This window comes from Petaurus breviceps, unplaced genomic scaffold, assembly GCF_028583685.1.
Source record: "Petaurus breviceps papuanus isolate PSGF00001 unplaced genomic scaffold, PetGlider_PUasm1.0 80, whole genome shotgun sequence".
Lineage (NCBI taxonomy): Eukaryota > Metazoa > Chordata > Mammalia > Diprotodontia > Petauridae > Petaurus > Petaurus breviceps.
Genome location: NW_027186540.1, coordinates 6,044,581 through 6,066,294, shown reverse-complemented (window position 1 = coordinate 6,066,294; position 21,714 = coordinate 6,044,581). Strand labels below are relative to the sequence as shown.

The window sequence follows — 21,714 nt, the reverse complement described above, 5'->3', positions numbered from 1 at the left end:
ATTTTTAAAAGGCATCATAACAAATCTATGTAGTCCATAAAAAGAAATTCTCTTGTTAGCCATGCTACATTTTAAATCTATCACCTCAGTGGCAGGAGGTAGGCAGTGTGTTACTCATCTTCAGTCCTATGGATTTGTGGTTTATCATTGTGTTCTAAAGTCTTTCAAAGTTTTTCTTTTTAATAGTGTTATTGTATAAATTATTTGCATACTTTTCACTTCACTTTGCATCAGTTCATTATGTTCTCATTTTGCTCTGGAACTGTCCATTTAATCATTTCTTATGGTAAAATACCATTCCTATACCATAATGTGTTTAGCCATTCCCCTGTAGGTGGGCAGCTCTTAGTTTCCAGGCTGGAGTTACTATGAAGAGAGGTACTGTAAATACTTTTTGTAATGTGCATTTGGTTTCTATTTCTCTTTCCTGATCTCTTTGGTGTATAGGCCTAATAATGTTATTGCTGGGTAAGGACAATTTAATGACTTTATAGAGCATGGTTCTAAATTGCTTTCCAGAATTCACAATTTCACTGCATTAGAATTTTCTGCTACAATAGAATTTTTTTTCCCCTAGCCCCTTAATATTTGTCATTTTCCTCTTTTGCCATCTTTGTCAACATGATGGATTTGAGGTGGATACTAGCAGCTGCTTTAATTTGTGTTTCTATTATTAGAAGTTGGAACATTTTTATATTGATAGCTTGAATTTCTTCCTTTGAAAACTGCTAATTCATATCCTTTAGCCATTGTATCTATTAGGGAATATCTCTTTGTCTTATTCATTTGAATTAGTTCCTTATATATTTTGGATTTAAAATCTTTATTAGAGAAATTCACATTGCAGCTTTCTTTACAAAGCTTGACAACATTGTAGGGGGTTACTGTTCCCAAATTATCCTAGCTAACTGATTAATTAAAGCCTTGATTTCAGTAATTGTCAGGGACTTTTCCTACATCTGCTCCAGAATGCAAATGAGACCACAGATGTAAGCATTTTTTAGCCACAGCTCTCAGATGACACACTGCAAAGTCCTAACTGCTCTGTTCTCTATATATTGTCAGTTTAGGAAGAGCTTTCTTGGTCAAAATGGAAACATGGGGTGGTACAGGTTAACAGAGGTACTAGTTCTTTAATTAGGATGACTTTTTGCTGATGGGAAAGACTTTAATGGATCTCAGCTATCAATCTCAGCTCTGTGAATGCCTAAAATTGTACAGACATGTCTCCTTTCTGTGCTTTGAGATAATCATTCATCAAACACTAAGATGAATACTCAGAGATTTCTTGGTAAGATGTGAAACATCTGACAAGGGCAGAAAGTTCTCAGCCATGTGTGTTGATCTGTTCTCTACTGCATCTCGTACGCCTCGAAGACAATGTTCCACTCCAAGTTGGAGTGGAACATTTTTTTTTTTATCTAAAAGACAGGTAGGTCTCTTAAGTGATTGGTGGGTGAAGTAATATCTATATATGTGATCTTCCTTTCCTGCTAAATCTCTTTAAAGAAAAAAAGATTCCCATCAAGTTAACACACATGTACTATTTTAAAATGCATAGCAATGATACTTGTCCACAGCTTACTTTGTTCTCCTTGACTGGATCCATAAGCATCTTCATAGAGAAAGGCAAAGTTAATAAGAACCATAATAACAGCTAACATTTATATAGCACTTACTATCATCTCATTTGATCCTCACAACAACCTGGGGAGATAAGGACTATTATTATCCCCATTTTACAGATGAGGAAACTGAGGCAAACAGAGGTAATATGCCCAGGGTCATACAGCTAGTAAATATCTGAGGCCAGATTTGAACTTCCTGACTCCAGGTGTGGGACTCTATCCACTGCACCAAAAGATGTTATGTTAAACTTCTTATATAGGAAGGCTGTTATGGCCCAACAGGCCAAGTACAGGCTAGGAAATCAGGGTCTCTACTGTTCTGTTTTCAGTTCTCCTACTGGCCAGGTGATGGGTTTCGGGTGGGTCAATCAACCTGTGAAGAATGAGACAGCAGAATACCTGGTTTTCTCTCTTAGAAAACTGTGTAATGATACTGAGCTACCTCTGAGGAATAAGTTACTAGGCAAGCAACTGAAAGCCAAAACTGTTAAAATATGACATAACCTGACTCTGACTTAATTTGGGGGAAACTTGTCAGAATCTGGAAATTATTATGTTATTATACAATAAATGCAACTACAGTATTTTTTTTTTTTGCTTTTTGGAGGGCAATTGGGGTTGAGTTGCCCAAGGTCACAGGGCTAGTTTTTGTGTGTATGTGTCAAGTGTCTGAGGTCAGATCTGAACCCAGGTCCTCCTGACTCCAGGGTCAGCACTCTACTCACTGTGCCACCTAGCCACCCGTCTTAATATTTTTAAAATACTACCTCCCTACCCTGAACCTAGTATAAATTTGATGACTGGTTCAATGCAGTGGCAGGAGGTGGGGGGAAGTGCTGATGCAGTATTTTTGGAAGCACATTAATTCTTTCAAGCTAGCATGTTATTAAGTGAATGGTATTTATTGATTTTCTGGGGGTATAGTTAGTACCCCTTCCAAAAACCCAAAAAATACTGGTGTGTTTTTCTTTAGCATGAATTATAACAAAAACAAACTAGCTAGTATGTTCTGTGCATCATCTCATTTCTATTTTCTTCACAGAATCAAAGCCCTGTCAGGGTGAACCTTGAGGAGTGAATGTATTCATTCCTTCTGGTTTCCAAGAGAACATAAAGTTGTTAAACTGCTTTTACAACTTTGCATTTTGACATATCTTTCTGGTGTGTGGCCCACAAGCTGAGGGCCCTGCTTTGTTCATTTGTGGAATAGCCAGGAAGAAACCACAGCCTCATGGGTTCAGTGGTTCCTTCTCCCCTCCCCTGGCTTTGCCATTGGTTCCCCAACAGAAACCAAGACCAATGTTTCCAATATTTCTCCACAGGTCAGTTGACATCAGCCCAACGAGACTGCACAGCTTAGCACTGCACTTTAGGCACCGGAGTTCCAGCTTGGAATCACAGGGCAAGCTCCTGGGGTCAGAGAATGACACCGGTAGCCCCGACTTCTATACCCCAAGGACTCGTAGCAGTAATGGCTCTGATCCCATGGATGACTGTTCCTCTTGTACCAGTCACTCAAGCTCTGAACACTACTACCCAGCTCAGATGAACCCCAACTACTCCACCCTAGCTGAAGACTCCCCTTCGAAGGCCAGAGAGAGGCAGCGGCAACGGCATAAATCAGCTGGGAACCTGGTCTCCTCCAATTCGGGGAGCATGCCCAACTTGGCGGCCCGGAATGGCACAGGCCACCATGGAGTCTACCTCCACAGCCAGAGCCAGCCTTCCTCTCAGTACCGCATCAAGGAGTACCCCCTGTACATTGAGGGTAGCTCCACACCTGTGGTAGTGCGCAGCCTGGAGAATGACCAGGAGGGACACTACAGCGTAAAAGCACAATTTAAAACATCCAACTCCTACACCGCGGGAGGCATGTTCAAAGAAAGCTGGCCCGGGGACGAGGGGGACTCAGTCCGGCTAACCCCGTCCCGGTCCCAGATCATACGGACTCCATCCCTAGGCCGGGAGAGCCACCATGAGAAAAGCTCAGGCCGGACGGTTGTGTCGGATGAGCTGCGGCTGTGGTACCAGCGCTCGACTGCCTCCCACAAGGAGCACAGCCGCCTGTCGCACACCAGCTCCACCTCTTCAGATAGTGGCTCCCAGTACAGTACGTCATCTCAGAGTACCTTTGTGGCTCACAGCAGGGTAACGAGAATGCCTCAGATGTGCAAAGCCACATCAGGTGAGAGCATGGGCTGGAAGGGTCAAGGGACTCAAATTCTCCAGTAAACAGTGCTGAAAATAGAAATGAACCCTGAGACCCCTGTTGGCTAAGTGGGGAGGGGTTTTTCCATTCCAAACTATTCACAACTCAGGGGTTCTTAACCTTGTTTTATGTCATGGCTCCTATCACAGTCTGGTGAGGCCTAAGGACCACTTTTCAGAAGAAAAATATTTAATACATATAGTAAATATAGAATAACACATGATGAAATGGATCCTTTGAGGATGAAATCAGACAGTATTTGTAAAGTGCTTACCACAGTGCCTGGCAGATGGCTGGTGCTTAACAGACACCTATTCTTTTCCCTACCTAGGAAACCAATTACACTGAAATAGTTATCAAATTGTACAAAAAAAAAAAAAGCATTCTGGATCCGAGATTAAGGATCCTTGCCAGCCTCTCCCCACTCTCTCCTCAGACAAGTTCTGGGCTTGTGTACAACAACATAAAAATGTACGGGCTGATACTGATGCTGGGAGGCAACCCACCTGAGGTTTCCTACAAGGTTCAGGATCCTCTAGACACACATGGAATTGGAGTTTAGTCTGTCACTACACCCTTTTCTCCTACTGTATATATCTTTTTGGATTTGGAGCCAAGAGCTGGGATCAAATCTGGGCTCTGCTACTCAAGCTTCTTAACCTTTCTGGATCTCAGTTTCCCCATCTGTAAAATGAGAGGGTTGGATTAGGTGACCTCAAAATCCCCTTCCAGCACAAAGTCCTCCAGCACTATGACTCCTGTCCTAAAGAAGCATATCCCACACACCCTACTCATAGAGGAAGAAGGGCCCTGGATGTGGAACTGACATGAATTCTAACTTTTTTGTGTGCTTTTTGGAAGGCAATTGGGGTTAAGTGACTTGCCCAAGGTCACACAGCTAGTATGTCAAGTGTCCGAGGCCAGATTTGAACTCACATCCTCCTGACTCCAGGGGCGGTGCTGTATTCACTGAGCCACCTAGCCTCCCCATGAATTCTAACTCTTAAGGAGGGCCTGAAGATGGGTTTTGAAGGATAGAAGATAGGCATGAAATGAGACAAGAAACTAAACTGACATTTGAAGAGTAAGGAAAATATCATTTATCCAGAGTGAAGGAAATGGGCAGGAGAAAGAAAATGTACTTGTCTGGTAGGTGGGGTGTGACTGGTAAGAGTCAGGAATGAGCAGCTTGGTTTAATGCAGAGAGAGGGGAGCTTAACTCCACTTGAAATTCAAATAGTATATTGAGATAAGAGTATTCCTTACTCTCAGAGGGCTATTAAAGTAAGCCCTAAGGGAGGCAGCAGCACAGTCAGGAATAATCATCTGGGTTGACTCATGATAGGATGTTCTGTGACTCAGTTAATGAACAGGGTTGGGCTCCCCTAGAGAGACACTGAGAGTAATCCCAAAGGCTTGACAGGCTGAACCACCCAAAGAGGCCACAATCCTTAAACCTACTCTTGAAATTAATATTTAAAGCCTAGAAAGTATAGCAGGTCACGTCCCATGGAGTACCCCAGTGGCCTGGAAAAAAGACAGTTTCCCAGCTCACAATTTGAAAAAGGAATGAGATTTGGAGCTGGAGCAGTAGAAAGGATTAGAAGCTCCAAATCAAAGCCAGAAACTGGGAAGGAAGATTCTGTAGTAACAAAACTAAGGATCTGAACGAACAGGCAATTTCTTTAAATTATTTAAAATTTAAATTATTGGAACTGATGATGTGTCAGATCAATGGGAAGAAATAATACCAATCCACAAACTGGAGTGTCCAAGTTCCTAAAGTTCCCTTTGTTGGTTTCTTAATTTATTTTATAATAGCCAGTAACAACAGCAATGATGACTAATGTACATAGAATTCTAAGGTTTACAAAGCTCTAGCTTCACAATAACCCTGTGAGGAAGACGGTGTCATTATGATCATTCCCATTTTACAGATAAAGAAACTGAGGCTCAAAGAATTTAAGTGACTTGCCAAGGGTCAGTCACTTAGCAAGGACTCTAGCTGAGGCAAGACTGTGGGCTTTCTGACTCCAAGGCCAGTGTTCTCTCTACCACATCACACTGCCAAGTCACACAACTCAAGTATCCCTGACTGTAGTGTTGATAAATAATTTACATCAATTTAATTAATTGCATTATGTGGACTGGAACTACTACCTCCACATTCTTTCTCCATTTGCTCCCCATCTGCAACTGGCTTGATGATGCCTGCCATTGCTGTCTTTGAGAGACTATAAGAGATAAAGAATGAAAACTTTTCAGTTCCCTTAGATCAACTTAGAGTATCCTGTCATTCAGAAAGTATAATCCTCAAACAATGGTTCCCTCAGCAGAAAGGAGGGTTTGTAAACATTGTAGATGAATGGATGTGATTGTTTATGTTCTCTTTAAATAGTAAAACCTGTCCAGTAGCCTACCTTGGAAGAGTACCAGCTAAGAGACTTGTTTTTGTGATTTTTAGATATAAATCAAGAAGTTCTGTCTAAAAGGCCACAGATTCTTTTTTTTAGACCATCTTTCTTTGGGATGGCTGGAGATGTCTTAGAAGAGGCATGGGACATGAGCATAATAAATTCAGCCACACTTGAAAATTATAAGCAAGTAGCCCCTGCAGGAATGCCCACAAAAAGAGGGGCCTTTTAGCTAAAGAACTAGGTATGTAGGGTCACATTTAACCAATGGTAATTCTGAAATTTTTACTTGGGGGACCAGAATTTTCATCTTTACTACAAATGTATGATTTTTATAAGTTGGACTCATCTAAATGAAAGCAAATACAACTTAAAAAAAATACATACTTCTTGATAAAACCCCCTGCTGCAGCTATGAGGATTTTCTTTGTTCTTTTCAAAGCTCTCCTGTTTCTTCTGTGTGATGACAGAGCTATACTTAGTTTCCATATAAGTAAATCCTATAAAATATAATAAGGTATAGTTTGGTGGACTTTTCTATGCCATATTCTCCATCCTGCTACTCAGGAAATCCAGGGTTAACTTTTTTTAATGCCATGAACCCCATGTCTGAAAAATGTTTTAAATACATAAAATAGAATACTTTATATTGAAATAAAGTTTTCAGAATATTTTTTAAAAATAAATTCACTGACTCTAGCTAAGAATCCCTTGTAATAAAGTGATAAAGGGACTCAAAATATGTTTGCTATTAAACTGCAAGGTTTATAACCATCTTGGGACCCACCAAACAGGTTTAGTTCCCAGTGTATTTTTAAGGTGACTTTACTTTTAAAGTCCTCCCAAATATACTATTATAAATGAGTCTTTGAGGTCATAAAATGGTAACACCAATTTTTACCAACTATTTTCTGAGGGACTCCATGGACCACAGGATTTTAGATGGTTATAGAGTTGGAAGGAGCTGTCAAGGTCATCTAGTGTAGACTGTTTCCTGATCCAGGGATCACCTCAATAACATCCCTGGCAGGTGGTCATCCAGTCTCTATTTTAGTGCTTCCAATGACAGAGACAGTACTCCTTTTGTGGGCAGCCCTTTCCAAGCTGAACAGCTAGTCAAATTGCCTCTCTCTGCCCTAGAAGCACATCTGACTTCAGAACCTGTCTAGGAGACCTATGACTTTTTAGGTTGGACTTGTCTCCTTCAAGCCACGCTTGAATCAAACCATTTCTTACTGGCTGCCAAAGAGGAGAACTAGATTGGTTTGGTTATATTTGCTCGACTAAGGGGGAAGAAAAGTCAATAACCCCATTGGCCAAGCTTTTCTCTACTGGGTTTCTACACTGCTCATTGATCCAAATAACGCGTTTCCATTATTTAGACTTAAATAGGACAATTTTAAAGCAACAATTTATCAGCCCAAATCTGTGAAGAGAACAAGGTCTGGAAGTCTCTTCCTAGAAGCCTTTCTTCATAAAGTAATGCAGACATTTTTAACCCCCACATTGGGCACAGTGTGTTGGGAGGGGGTCTCTCTAGTGATAGACAACAGTCTTTCTTGTATTAGCCATCCCTTAAAGGAGCATGGAGACCTCAGGTTTCTGCTGCAATGAAAACTCCTCACCTCATGCCTCTCAGCTGATTCCAAAGTCCTCCAAAAGCAGGTACCCAAAACTAGATGATACAAGGCCTTAGGAGACGAGGGAACACCCTGTTACACCCCTGAGAAACAAGGCTCAAGAAAGGGGAAGAGAACTCTTGCTGGTATGCTGCATCCATAAAGGTGGACATGCTCACGGCAGGCCCCACTGCAGGTGGCCAGCAGCATTTCATTGTTCAAATTCTTTAACTGTCTAGTACCTGGCTCTGACTCTCATTTTCTTTTCCATCTATTTCGGATCCCTGTGCAGCTGCCTTACCTCACAGCCAGAGAAGCTCGACACCTTCCAGTGAAATTGGAGCTACTCCCCCAAGCAGTCCACACCACATCCTAACCTGGCAATCCGGGTGAGTGCCATATGAGTGCCTTCTCTTTTCAGTGTCTGTCCCACAGAGGGGTAACCAGGAATCCTTGTGAGAAGTTGTTAGTAGCAGCATCCTAAAGGGGGGAGACAGATACCAAGAGAATAGTAAGACTAAGACACTGGGGGGGGGGGGGGGTGAGAAGGTATTCTTTAGCATTATAAAAGAGAAGAAAGAAGATAACTTGTAGAGTTACACAGAATGAAAGGAAATGCCATGAAGTACAGTTACCTGCCACCACATTCCTATGGGTCATCTGCTTCCCAAGCGCCTTCTTGTTGAGTTCCCCTCAGTTCTAGTTGAGCAAATTTGTTTTTGTACTAGACATCTAAAGACCTCCCCTAACTTGGCTGCCCTGAGCTCCCCCTCTCTTTCTGATGACATTATGGGCAGGTGAGGTGCTTCCCTCTGGCCTGCCCCACCTACTTCACTCACACTAGAGGAAATGGAATTATCAGGAACCCTGGAATGACTGTATACTCTGTGGTGATGATGGCAACCCCTTCCAAGTGAGGGGCCAAAAATTTAGTTCCCTGAGCAACTTTAAGTATCTGATCTTTACCTGAAAGTCCCCCTCCCCACCCCCCCCTTCCCGCAAAGGTCTAGACCTGAAATATATATCCCAGATGGTCCGCATAGTCCTACCAACACCTGTTTACAACAGGCTTAAAAATCTCTACTATGAACTCTTCTAAAGGAAGCTCTCTGGTAATGATCTTCAGTTATTCCCTTGCTGAATCAACAGAACCAATAAGACACCTATAAATCTTGTTGACTGACTGACTGACCTATTGGCATAGAGGGAGAGCACTCAAGTTTGGCAAACATTATTTGACCCACAAAGGCCAATTATTATACATAAATTCAGTAAGGAAGCTTAGAAGCCTATAATTGTATGTCCCCATCTCATCTGCACATGTTTGATGTTGTTTTAAACCAGATGTGTGATTTCACATGTGCAGGGAACTCCTGGTGAGGAAACTTATTTTAATAATATAGATCACTACCTGTTCTTCAATTTATAGTCTTAGAAAGTTGCATAGGAGCCTGAGAAGTTAAGTGACTTGCCCAGGATCACAAAACCTGCATGTATCAGAGGCATCCTGACACTGGGTCTCCTTGGTTCTGAGTTTGGCTCTTTATTGACTATTTCATGATTGTTTCTCTAGCACTGAGTAATACTTAATAAAATTTTAGTTGAATTAAGAGAACCATGGAACTGACCTATAACATTACCATAGCCATTATGATTCTTTGTTTGTCTCTTGGGTAGTAGTTAGCTCCAGGTAAGGTTCTAATACAGACCAAGAAGGCTGGCTCTATAAAGCATTGGATTTGACACATTTCACAACTGTACTAAGCAACTCCTCCTTACTTAAGGAAGCTGAGGGTCCACACAGATTAATCAAGAAGTCAGAAGATCAATTGAATATTAGTTCACTTAGATTAAAAAGGGCTGAATCAAGTTACCAGAGACATTGGCAAAACAATCTTCATTTCAGTTATCCCTCTCATTTACACAATTTTGATGTGAAGATTCAGATCCCAAAACATCTCCCTGCACTACACAGACTTTTCTGGATGAAATCCAATGCCAAAAATAGAAAGACATGCATGCATATGTAGAGTATGAATGTGTGTCTATATACATATATACATACATGTGTATATATAGATTGTGCATATGCATACATATATAGATTATGTATGCATGTAAGTATATACATACACACATGTGATTATCATACAAGAAGTGTTTAAATGACACTTTAGAAATTCTTGAGTATCCATCCTTATAATCCCTGGAAAGGCATTTCCATCTTCAGCTAGTTTTTTGTTTTGTTTTGTTTTTTTGCCTTTTGGAGGGCAAATTGGGGTTAAGTAAATTGCCCAAGGTCACATGGCTAGTTTTTTGTGGGGGTGTTAAGTGTCTGAGGCCAGAACTGAACTCAGGTCCTCCTGACTCCAGGGCCAGCACTTTACTCACTGCACCACCTAGCCACCCCAATCTACAGCTAGTTTTGAAGGTTCTCTAACTACTTTTAGCCACTGAGGAGTTTAAGTGAACCCAGAAACAAAAACTTTAGTCCTATAAATAACTAATTTTGTTAGCCTGATGCCTTATTTAGGTTGTGATGAATGACAACCAAAAGTTATATGGCATGTTGTGGCATGGTGATGATTTAGGAAAAAAGGGAAAACATAAGAATGAGAGAACCACAGGTAAATAGTACCAGTCTTGGGCAGCTGGGTGGCGCAGTGAGTAAAGAGCCCGCCCTGGAGTCAGGAGGACCTGAGTTCGGTTCTGGCCTCAGACATTTCTCACACACACACACACTCACACACACACACTAGCTGTGTAACCTTGGGCAAGTTACTTAACCCCAATTGCCCTCCAAAAGGAAAATAATAATAATAATAATAATAATGTCAGTCTGCCTGCTATACTAAAATGCTGGTTCTTTTAAATTAGGAGGTTTGAAAATTGGTATAACCATTGAATTGTATGTCACTAACATTCTGAAATGCAAAGATGATCCGCCAGTTATTCTTCCAACTGTATTAATAAACTCTTAACAATGTCTATGTCACTTCTTTTCTTTAACATTACTTCTTTGCTCTTCCTTCCTTTGCTTTCCTTTGTTCAGAGAAGCAACAGAAAACTCACCCACTATGGATGAGTCTGAGTCTCCAACTCACCAAAGTACTGATGAATAGAGGTATAGTAAGGGAATCTTTTGTTCTTACAATTCTTTTCTCTTCACCCTTCCTCCTTTAGTTTATGCTCCCAGATATGATACAGATGTGTTTGTCTTTAACATACCATAATAGCTAAAAGGAAACATTTGAATGGTATGGAAGCTATTATGACTGTGTCCTGTTTCTAGATGCATGTAGAGCTGTCTATGTGCATCAGGTATAATTATCCTCTCAGTTCTACAGTTCCCAGATTTTTTTTTTTCACAATGTAGGACAAAAAAATAGTTTGTGCTATTTAGATATAAGATATAGCTGCCCCCTGATTTGACTCTGATAAAAGGTGATTTTTAAAAATTCATCAGAAATTAATTTAATCAACAAATATTTGTTGGACACCTACAACGTGTGTGGCACTAGGGTAGGAGCTAGCATACAAAAGTCTTTAATCAATAATTCTTGAGTACTTGGGAGTCCAAACTTCAGGAAATCCCCTGGGTGGAGGGAGGAATGGGTAAAGATGGGATGGAGCAGAAAAAGAAATTCCCATATAAAAAGTTAAATAACAATGCAAGAGTCAAACTTATGATAGCAATACAAGAGCTATCACACGATACTATTCATTCATAAAAGAAAATCATTTACTTGAAGGCATTTTGGATACAATATTTTATGCCATATAGCAAGATTTGATGGCCTCATGCTCCCTATACTGATGGGGCTTAAAATCCAGTAGGAAGCATGGCAGATACAGATATAACTGTACAGATTAAATTGATGATAAGACAACAATATGTTAAGTATTATAAGAAGAGTACAAAGTACCATCCAAGTTCAGAAGAAAGGAGGATCCCTTCCCACTGGGGCATCAGAGAAGATTTCAAAAAGGAGCTGGTATTTGAGAGACTATTTGGATCCCAACAGGCTAAGATGGAAGAGGGCTTTCTAAGCAAAGAAAAGCTGAGGTATCAGAGAGAAATTTAAGAACAGGAATAGGGACCAGACCTATGATTGCACCAGAATAGGAAAACTCCAGGTAAGGACATTCCCTCTACCAATGCAGGTCAGCACTTTCTCTACAATTTACAGTTTTCAAATGTCTCTTAGAGCACTCAATCATTAAGTTATTGGGTCATACAAATAGTATGTGTTTAGAGGCTGGAAGTGAACCTGCATGTTTTGGGATTCAAAGTCAAATCTCTATCCACTGTACCACACTATTTCGTGTGCATGGTGTATCAAATAGCGCACTCTGGATGGTGCAGACAGAGCATATGTCTAAAAGGAATAGAGAAGAGAGTAGGCTCCAGGTAGATAAGAGGGTGGGGGTCCTATTGTATGGCTGCAAAGACTGGGCTAACAAGTTTGGACTTTATTTTGGAAGCAGTGAGAACCACTGAAGGTTTTTGAGTAGAAGACTGAAATGATGAATTGCACATTTGGAGAATTAATCTGGCACCAATATATACAAAAGACTGTAAATAGATTAAGGAAAAGAAATAGTGACTAGGCTATTACCTAGTTTAAGAAAGTGAGGACCTGAAAAGATGAAGATAGGAATGGAAAGAATTATGTGAGAGACATTTGGAAGGAGGAATAAACAGGATTTGGCTACAAAGTAGGTGTGAAGAGGAAGGAAGAGGGAAGAATCAAAAGCATTAAGTATGACTGGGAGACTGGTAATACAGTTAACAGGGAGTTATCTCCTCAATAGAAGTGGTCATTCAAACCATTAGGGAGAGAAGGAAAGAATATACACAAAGGAGTTGAGCATAATCCTCTGCACAAAATAGACATTTAAGAAATGTTGATTGTAGAATTTTTTGAACTTTGAGAAACACTTTAGGGGTTTGAAACACGAAGAAATGCAACAAAACAGGTAGTCGTGCACCAAAAAGAAATACTTTTAGTCACTTAATTCTTTCTTTGTTCATTCTGAGAAAGTTCTTGGATGTGATTATAATCTAAATTTTAAATATAAAATAAGCATGTTTTCATACTTTTTTAGTGTTATTTTCAAGATAAAATTTCTTTTTCAATATTTACTATGAAATGTTGGTACCCATTTAAAGTAGATTCCCTATGAAAATTGGCATTTTTTCCAGTACAAATTATCTTCAGATAACAAGGATTTCCTGAACTTAAATTCCCTGAAGAGAACCCTGTCTAAACCTTTGTAAAGTGAATAATTATCCTAATCTTAATTTATATTACAAGTTCAACCCATGTAAAAGCACAAGTCTGCACATATGTACATATCTAGTAGCAAGGTGCACATGTTCCATATTTGTCCAATCAGCAGATTCATGTAGAATATGATTCCCAGGAGTCTGTCTTGCCGCCAGCACCATGGCTGTATCCGAACCTCTCTAATGACTTATAAGATTCAGACACAGTTTAAGCCACATCACTTTATAATACATGGCTTCAAATGCCACATATTATAATAATGACTAGGGTCTAAGGATTCTTAGAAAATATTCTTTGTTGACCTTCCAAGAGTGGAATGAATGAGATTTTTCCTGTAGCTTCTTTTTTCACTATTTTCTCCAAAAATTTAATAAAAAGGAATTGAAAATTAAACTAATCTCAATTGACACTCTCCAAGATGCTTCAGGTGATATGGCAGAGGGCCTTGATGTCTCAAGGCTACTTCCATCCTTGGGAATCCTTGATTCCCAACCTAGTCAAAGAATTGCTCATTCACAAGGAGGCAGTGTGATCCAAAAAAGGGACCGTATCTACATATACAGTAAATTATGTATAAAATTATTGGAACTGAGTTTAAATCTAACACTGGTAAAACTTAATGCAATTAAGCTTTTTACTTTAGAGTGTGCTTTGCACTCTAATGAGCCCTTAGTAAGATATTTTTACTAATAAATTGTCAAAAGTACTTTGAGTGTCCTTTGTACCAGGATACATTATAATTAAATTACCATCATTCTATTCAAAAAATGTATTGAATGCTCAGTGCAATGACAGCTCTAAAGATATATAAGATATATTCCCTGCCCTCAAGTAGATTACAATTTAATAGGGGAAATAAGACAGTAACAAAAACAATATCATACAAGGTAGGTTGTTATAAGTAATAATTACAACAACATGAACAAAGTTCTTAAGGGTATGCAAAGGAGGAAGAGATCCAATATAGTTTCCAGGTGGGAATTATGAACAGGCAAGGTTTCAAAAAATATGGAATGCTTCATGAATTTGCATGTTATTCATGCCATTTTACCATACTTCTCATAAAACACAATAACATATAAAACTTATATTAGACATAAGACTACATAACAAGACAATGGAAAATATTTTGAAAAGAAAATGTTTCTTAAACATCTTAAGCTATTTATTAATTTCCCCTATGAAGATTCATCCTGCTCCTATCTATCCCAAAGTGAGGAGATGTCACCAAAACTCCAAAAATTATTTAAAGGAATCTTAAGAATACTCAGCTTTCTTTCCCTTTAAAAATGTTTCCAATGACCTGGGGATCAAATCTGGGCTCAGACACTTAGCACCCACCCAGAAACACCTAAGAGCACCGTCCCCAGAGTCCGGATGACCTGGGATCGAATCCGGGCTCAGATACATAGCACCACACCCAGTAATAACTGGCCATGTAACCTTGAGCAAGTTACTTAACCCCAATTGCTTTAAAAAAAATGTTTCTAACACACTAGGCCCAATGAAAATGTCAGCTCAACTAAGGCAGAAGACGCTGGGTGGGTATAGCAGTGTCAATCTTTATTCCCTAATGATAGCAACATCTGTGACCAGTCTCTTAATGAAAGGTCTTTATTGCATCTTGCTTTAGAAGCCACATTTAAACAGTACTAGCTAACTCATACAGTTTAGGGAAGCCACATGACTCCCATTAGAATCCCTGGGTATTCTGGCAGAAGCCTTTGAATTTCCCGACTTGCATGGATTTTTATGTAAAAGCCTAGACAGGAAACATTTACAAAACCCAGAACTCCTTCATTCACCAGCTATTTACTAGAGAGGTCATCAAATAAAACAGGAAAATACTATTTCTAGTTGTTCTTGGCCTTAAATGGTTTCATGAAGACTGTTCATTACTAAGATGCTCTTTGGTCCCGTTTCCCTTTGAACTTCCTTACCAATGGGTGAAGGGGATATAAGCCAAGGGGGTAGACAGGGAAACATAATTGTTTATAGTCCCTGTGGCATTTCTAATAAGTGATACTATACTTTATCACTAAAAATGTGATCTGCCACAAGGAAACAAAATTCAAGATCCCTACCCCCAGTCAGTGAAGACACATAGATACATAAAAGGAGGGGAAAAGCATTACATAAATGCTAATATAGGAAATGAATGCTAAGATTAAAAGGCAACATTTCAGGCAATTAGCAACCACCATATGGTAAAGCTTAAAGAAAGGGAACCAACATGACCTATGTAAGTCTTGAGAGGAGAGAAGAGGAGAGGAGAGGAGAGATGACAACAGGCAACAGAAGCTATATGAACTCTAAGAGCCTTTCTTGCTCTAAATATGATGATCCTCAGAGTAAGGTGGAGTTCTAATTATACTGACCGCATGAATTGCCTCTTCATACACTAACCATATCCTGGATTAGTTGAATCTCAGCCCATCATTATACCTACAAAATGGAGATAGAAATGGTTGCTTTATCTTGCCTTGAAAGATCAAGAATAGATGTCTGAAAGACTACCAATGAAGACTAGGTTGCCTGGTAATGCACTGGGGAAGCTAAACAGGTATAAAGATAGTTCTCTCATGTAGGAGTTGGATCCCTCCTATGGACTGGTCACTTGTCAGTATCTAAGAATTATCCCATTTTGGGATTGGGATTGAGGACCTCTACCTGAAAAGTATACCTTTTAAAATGCCAGCCTCTAGACACAACCCAAATTCAATACAAGCATTTTCTTCATACAACATAATGCATACATTTTGACCAGAGTAAAGCTCCACTAAGCTGATACTTTTTAATGACCTTTTGGAGAAAGTCAATCTTAAGTATTTCTGTAGATAAACTTGTAACCTAAGGACTCTTCTGCTTCCCTAAAATTTTCTCTTATGCCTTCATACCCTATGACTTTTGATAGAAAGGTTTGGTTTTTAAATTATTCCAGTCAACAATATCAAATACCATCTATACGCACAATGATGTGTTCATAGCATTGTAGATTTGGAGCTAGAAGGGACATTAGAGGCCAGCTTCATTTTTCAGATGAGAAAACTGAGGTCCAAAGAGTTTGAATGGCTTGATGAAGGTCACACAACTCCTAAATCAGAGAGCTGAGATCTAAAATCCAGTCCTCCAATTCTACTCTCCTTCACTAACTCTCTTGTACATTATTGTTGCAAGGAATACAAAGTGTAGTTTATGAGAAGCAAAAACCAAAACATGAAATGATAACGAACAATTATAAGAGTGTACGAGTGCTCAATTTTGTCTTCAGACTCAAATGTGTATAGAGATTGTAAAGAGATTGGCATTTCTAATAGCTTTTCCTCTGGGGTTTCTTTGCAGGAGCTACAATGATAGCTGTTTCCTGGATTCTCCCCTCTATCCAGAACTAGCTGATGTCCAGTGGTATGGACAGGACAAAGCCAAGCCCGGGACTCTGGTGTGAATGAGCTGGGCCTCAATCTCTCAATGCCATTCTGAGATCACCTCACTGCCTCTCATTTGCCTTACCCAGACGCACGGTCACCCTGCACCAGCTTCAGCTCTTAGCACTTTTTTCCTCCCCTCTCCTCATCCCCTCACCCTCAAAACCTAACTGAGGAGACATTTTGGAAGGTTCCGGTCCCACTGTGTGTCCTATGGCTCTCTTGCCCACAGAGAGTCAAATGCAAATCCTTAGAAGCATCCCTGGTGGCTGCCTCCAGCCCTCCAGCCACAGATTCCCCCAGGCCAGGGACAATCAAGAATTGGCATCGAGGTCCATGTCACTAAAGGATATGGGGGTGGGGGGGGTGACAGAGGGTCAACCCTGGAGACAGAAATAAGGGCAGCGTGACTCTTCTGTGACCCAGAAAGAATGTGTCCATCCCGCCATCTCTAGGCCAACCAAGCACTTCCAGAAGAGGATGTCTGATGTGGGACATTCACAGTTTACACCTGAAGTTTTTTTTTTTTTTAACACAACAGTTTGGGGGAAATGAAAAAGGAAGCCTGTCACTTCAGAGCTACGTCAGAGGATCACAATCAGTTCTATGCTGCCAAAGATTAAAATAAAAATAACCAACAAAAAAGAAAGGCCAAGAGATGGAGGGCATTCTGCTTTTGTAAGCTCTTTTCACATTCTCAATCACTCCCAGAAGTGAGTCCCTCCCTGCCTGCCCCCCCTTAATCTCTATTCCCCTTCAGCATTAAAGCCTGGAAAACCAAGCCAGTGTAATGGATGGTAAAGACACTATAGTCTTGGAGAGCATCATTGACCCACAGTCCTAAGTAATTTGGACAGATGGGAAAACATGTGGGGAGGGGGCACCAGAGGAGGTTTGAGTACTGTTCATCCTGGCGAACAAGCAGGGTACAAGACAGGTAGTTGCTTTCTATTCATGGTTGTGGTCAAGCAGTCTATCATGGAAACAACTCATAAAATCACATCCTCTTTTATGCACGAGGTGTTTCATTTTTTGTGGGAAACTAAGGGTTAAAAGCACATTGTGATCCATCCAAGTGGTAAAGCTCCATTAGCATTTAATTGTTGTAGGTCTTTTCATGTTTGTTTAGTACTTGGGTAACAAAGGGCTCATATCTCAAAGCTCTCAGCACCCCATTAGTTACTTAAAGTGTCACTTGTTTAAAGGGTACAACCATGCTCTTCGTTTGTAAGATTTTCAGGAGAGTGTCTCCTAGCTAGCAGGCATGGCAGAGTTTTTCTGAGAAAAAAAAAATCACCTCCCCAAGGAACAATAACACCAAAAACATTATCAATAACTTTGATGCATAGATTTGTCTGTGGATGCCCAAAATGAAGGGGAAAAAAAAGAAGGGGATTTAAAGGGGCTGCAAGTTTACACGTATTATGAGCAATGCTTTTTACCTGTCTAGAAAGCCATCAATCTTCAAAGGCCTCAAAAGTACCTATTACTATATTACCGAACAAGTGCACAATCTCCACTGGGTTATTTAAGCCGGCACAAACAAGGTTTCCACAGAGGTGCTGGGCTGGGTTTATTGCCACAAGTGGGGTTGGGAAGGTGAGGAAGCAGGAGACGTTTTTCCACTTGTTCTGTGCAGATAATGAGTTTCTAATGGAAAGGCATTCAACAGCCAGGGGGGCGGAGGGGGTGGGAGAGAGGGAGGGAGGGGGTGGGATTGGGAGTATTTTGTGGAAAAGCAAAACTGAAGTTAGCTTTAGAATAAAACTTTTTAAAAAAATAAAAATTTAAAAAAAATGGATAATCCTTTGTTTATATGTGTGTGTGATCCAAGAATAACAATAGACTCTACCAGACCAGGAGGGTAAGAACCAAAATACTAAAACCAGAAAGAAAACAATTTATCATGGAACATTTATTCTAGCTCAGGCAGTAAGGTCTAGTGGAGCAGTGGGGAGAAGTCAGAACCCAGGCCTAGGAGGAGAGATGAGTGTCTGGGCAATTCCTCAAATACTCGCATAGCGTACTGTGTGTATCATTTCCCTCTCATCTCCATGATGAGATCAGGAAAACTAGTTGGCAGAAAAGAATTTGTATTCATAGACTGTTTGGAGATATGCAGTTCAAGGTAAATGCTGGTCAGTTATTTTCATCAAATTATTTTCATCCACCTGTTAAGTTTAATTATTTTTATGAACATTTTTATGCCCTCCCCCCAAAAAAAATAATGCAGGGTTAAAATCAGGCTGAACAGAAATATTATATGGAGCTGGTTGGGAATGATGCACTAAGGGACAAAAGACTAAAAAGGGGATGGGGGAAGAAGGACACAACTATATACTCTACTTTTATACAGCTGTTAGTCTACCAAGGGTAGGGAACCTGTGACCTCAAGGCCTCAAGTGTGGCCCTTTGAATCCAAACTTTACAGACCAAATCCCCTTAATAAAGGCCTTGTTCTATAAAACTCAATCAAAAGGCCACACCCAAGGATTTAGAAGGCCACATGTGGCCTCGAGGCCACAGGTTCCCCACCCCTGGAAACAGTAGACCCTAAAGTGAATAGCGTCAAGACTTTAGTCTAGTTATGTTGCCACAAAAGGAATGCGAGGTAAAAATTATTCCTAAAAACCAATCTGGGATTTTTTTGGAGGAAGGAAGGGAAGAGAGACAAGGAAGGGGATTACCAGGCAAATTTCATACTATTCTGGTAGTAGAGAGAGGAGATTAAGTAAAACAGGTTTTACTGTTTAGCTGCATTCAATTAATACAAATGTACATAAAATGTTAGTAATTTGAGATTAACAGGTTTAAACATCTTATGATGGGAGACATTATAGCTATTGTATACAAGCACTTGCAGACTTCTTATACGACCGTATTTGTTTTAAAAAATAAAATGAAATATTAAGCCCCTGGTCTGATCTAAAGCCACTATTGCATTCTTTGGATACATGTATGAAATTTCCTGTTTAGCCAGAAAACTGGTGTTGACAGAGACACCAGACTAATATTGTGAGGCAGGTTGATTTTTTAAGTCTATTATATGCAGTTGAGTGTTGAAAATGTTAAAGAAAAAAAATCCAATTTGTTTTCATTCAGTATTAGTTTAGTTCAAAACATAGCAAACTCCATCCAGGTGCTATCAGATGACCAGTTACTGCTTAGTTAACTAGGTGTAAAGTTTTACATATACATTAATGTCAATAGTTTTATTACAAGTTGTGTAAAATGGACTCTAGTTTAAAAAATGGGGGGAAGATTAGGTTGCTCCTGAAACTGACTGTAGAGCATGTAAAATGATTTTCCTGGATTCTGTTTGACTGTAATCAATTTTAAAAGATGTATGTTGTAGAAAAAGTTGCAGAATCTAAAAAGAAAAATCTGCTTTTAATTTATTCTTTTTGTATTAAGAATTTGTATAGTACCTTTACATTTTGCAAAACAGTGTTGTCAACACTTATTAAAGCATTTTCAAAGTGAAATGATCCCTGCTGGCTTTTCAAGGTTCCACACATTCCTGCCCTACTGCCAGATGCTTTGACACATTTGCATAGTTCACCACAGTCTGGCAACTGGCACTGTTCATCTCTGAGCTTTCCTTAGGCTCATTTTCAGCATCATATCTACAGCTAAGATACTCTGGCTTTGTCTTTGGAGGAGATACATGGAATATAGACTGAACTTGGGCTTACACCTCTACAGGGAAATCTTAAGTGAGGATATTCCCCTAATTAAAGGACACTGGCACCTTCTATGCAACATATGGCTTTAGAGGTGCCTAATCACTAATTAGCATTTATTAGGCACTTGATACACAACTCTATTTGTTTTAAAAACATAAAATGAAATATTAATGCCAAGCAGTATGCTATAAGCACTTGGGATATAAAAAAGGCAAAAACGTTCCCTGCTCTCAAGTCGAGAAGCACACATTCTAGTAAGAGAGAAACCATGTAATTAACTATGCACCTATATGATCTATACAATGTAAATGGAAAGTAATGTCATAGGGACAGCACTAGCAGGTAAGGAGTGGGGGCGAGGAAATACCGCCTACAGAAGATACAGTATGAGCTGAGTCTTACAGGAAGCCAAAGAAGCTGAGTGGTAGAAGAGAGAGGGAACAGGGGCAGGGAAGAGAGCCAGTGTCAATGCACAGTCTGGGGAGGGAGTATCATATATAAAAAACAGAAAGAAGGCTAGTATAACTGGACTATAGACTGCTTAAAGGGGAGTAAAGTATAAAAAGACTGGAAAGGTAGGAAGTGGCCAGATTGCTGCTTAAAGGGGAGTAAAGTATACAAAGACTGGAAAGGTAGGAAGTGGCCAGGTTGCGAAGGCCTTTACATGCCAAACAGAACATTTTATATTTCATCCTTTAGGTAGCTACTGGAGAAGTTGGCAAGGGTCGTAGAGGGAATGGTGAAATGGTTAGACATTTGCTTTAGGAGATCAACTGGCAGCTAAGCAGAGGATGGGCTAGAATGGGGAGAGACTTGAAGCAGGGAGACCAACCAGCAGGCTACTGCAATAGCCCAGGGGATAGGGGATGAGGGCCCATACCAGTCTGGTGGCTATGTGGGTGGAGAAAAGAGGACAAATAAGAAAAGTGTTATGAAAGCTCATCTAGCAAAGTCAGGGAGCCCAGGGATTCAGTCCAAGTTTCCAGAGAGAGATCAGGACTAGATCCGTGGGTCGGGGGATCACTGGCCATGGATAGGAGAGCTGGTTCTTAAGGGAATTGACCAGGATTGCACAGCCAGTATGAGTCAAAGGCCTCTGAGACTCCAGGACACAGTTCTGAGGTTAGTGCCCTAAGTAATGTTCCATGCTACCTCTCTCTTTATAACGCTAATGTTCAGTTACCCTTGCCATTCAAGGAAGAACAAGTCCAGTTTCTAGTGATTGTATAGCTCCTTACTATTCTGTAAGACCTAGAGATCTGGCTAACGGGCTAATAGCTAATCTCGCTATTTGTTTCTTTCAAATAATCTCAAAAACAAATTAGAAAGTGGAAATATGGGCTTTTTCACTACATGTAATACAAAATCATTTAGCCTCTGCCATCACCACATTGTTCCTAATCTGTTCTAGAAACAGTATTTAAGGGAAAGAAAAAAACCCA

The 21,714-nt window shown here is 40.0% G+C and overlaps 1 protein-coding gene across 6 annotated transcripts in view; it reads left to right on the top strand.

Annotated features, from left to right (window-relative positions):
- LOC138176002 (FERM domain-containing protein 4A) overlaps nucleotides 1-20,071 on the top strand; it is a 416,847-nt gene extending 396,776 nt beyond the window's left edge. For 4 of the 6 annotated variants that reach the window (XM_069106685.1, XM_069106684.1, XM_069106682.1 and 1 more), the window contains exons 21-23: nucleotides 2,951-3,813; nucleotides 8,163-8,259; nucleotides 16,504-20,071. In XM_069106685.1, coding sequence (XP_068962786.1) covers nucleotides 2,951-3,813; nucleotides 8,163-8,259; nucleotides 16,504-16,606 — 1,063 coding nt within the window. In that variant the 3' untranslated portion in view covers nucleotides 16,607-20,071. Of the gene's footprint in view, nucleotides 1-2,950; nucleotides 3,814-8,162; nucleotides 8,260-10,922; nucleotides 11,367-16,503 lie in introns of those variants that run through there. The other 2 variants (XM_069106687.1, XM_069106688.1) reach the window with 2 other exon arrangements.
- Nucleotides 20,072-21,714: the final 1,643 nt, after the last annotated feature.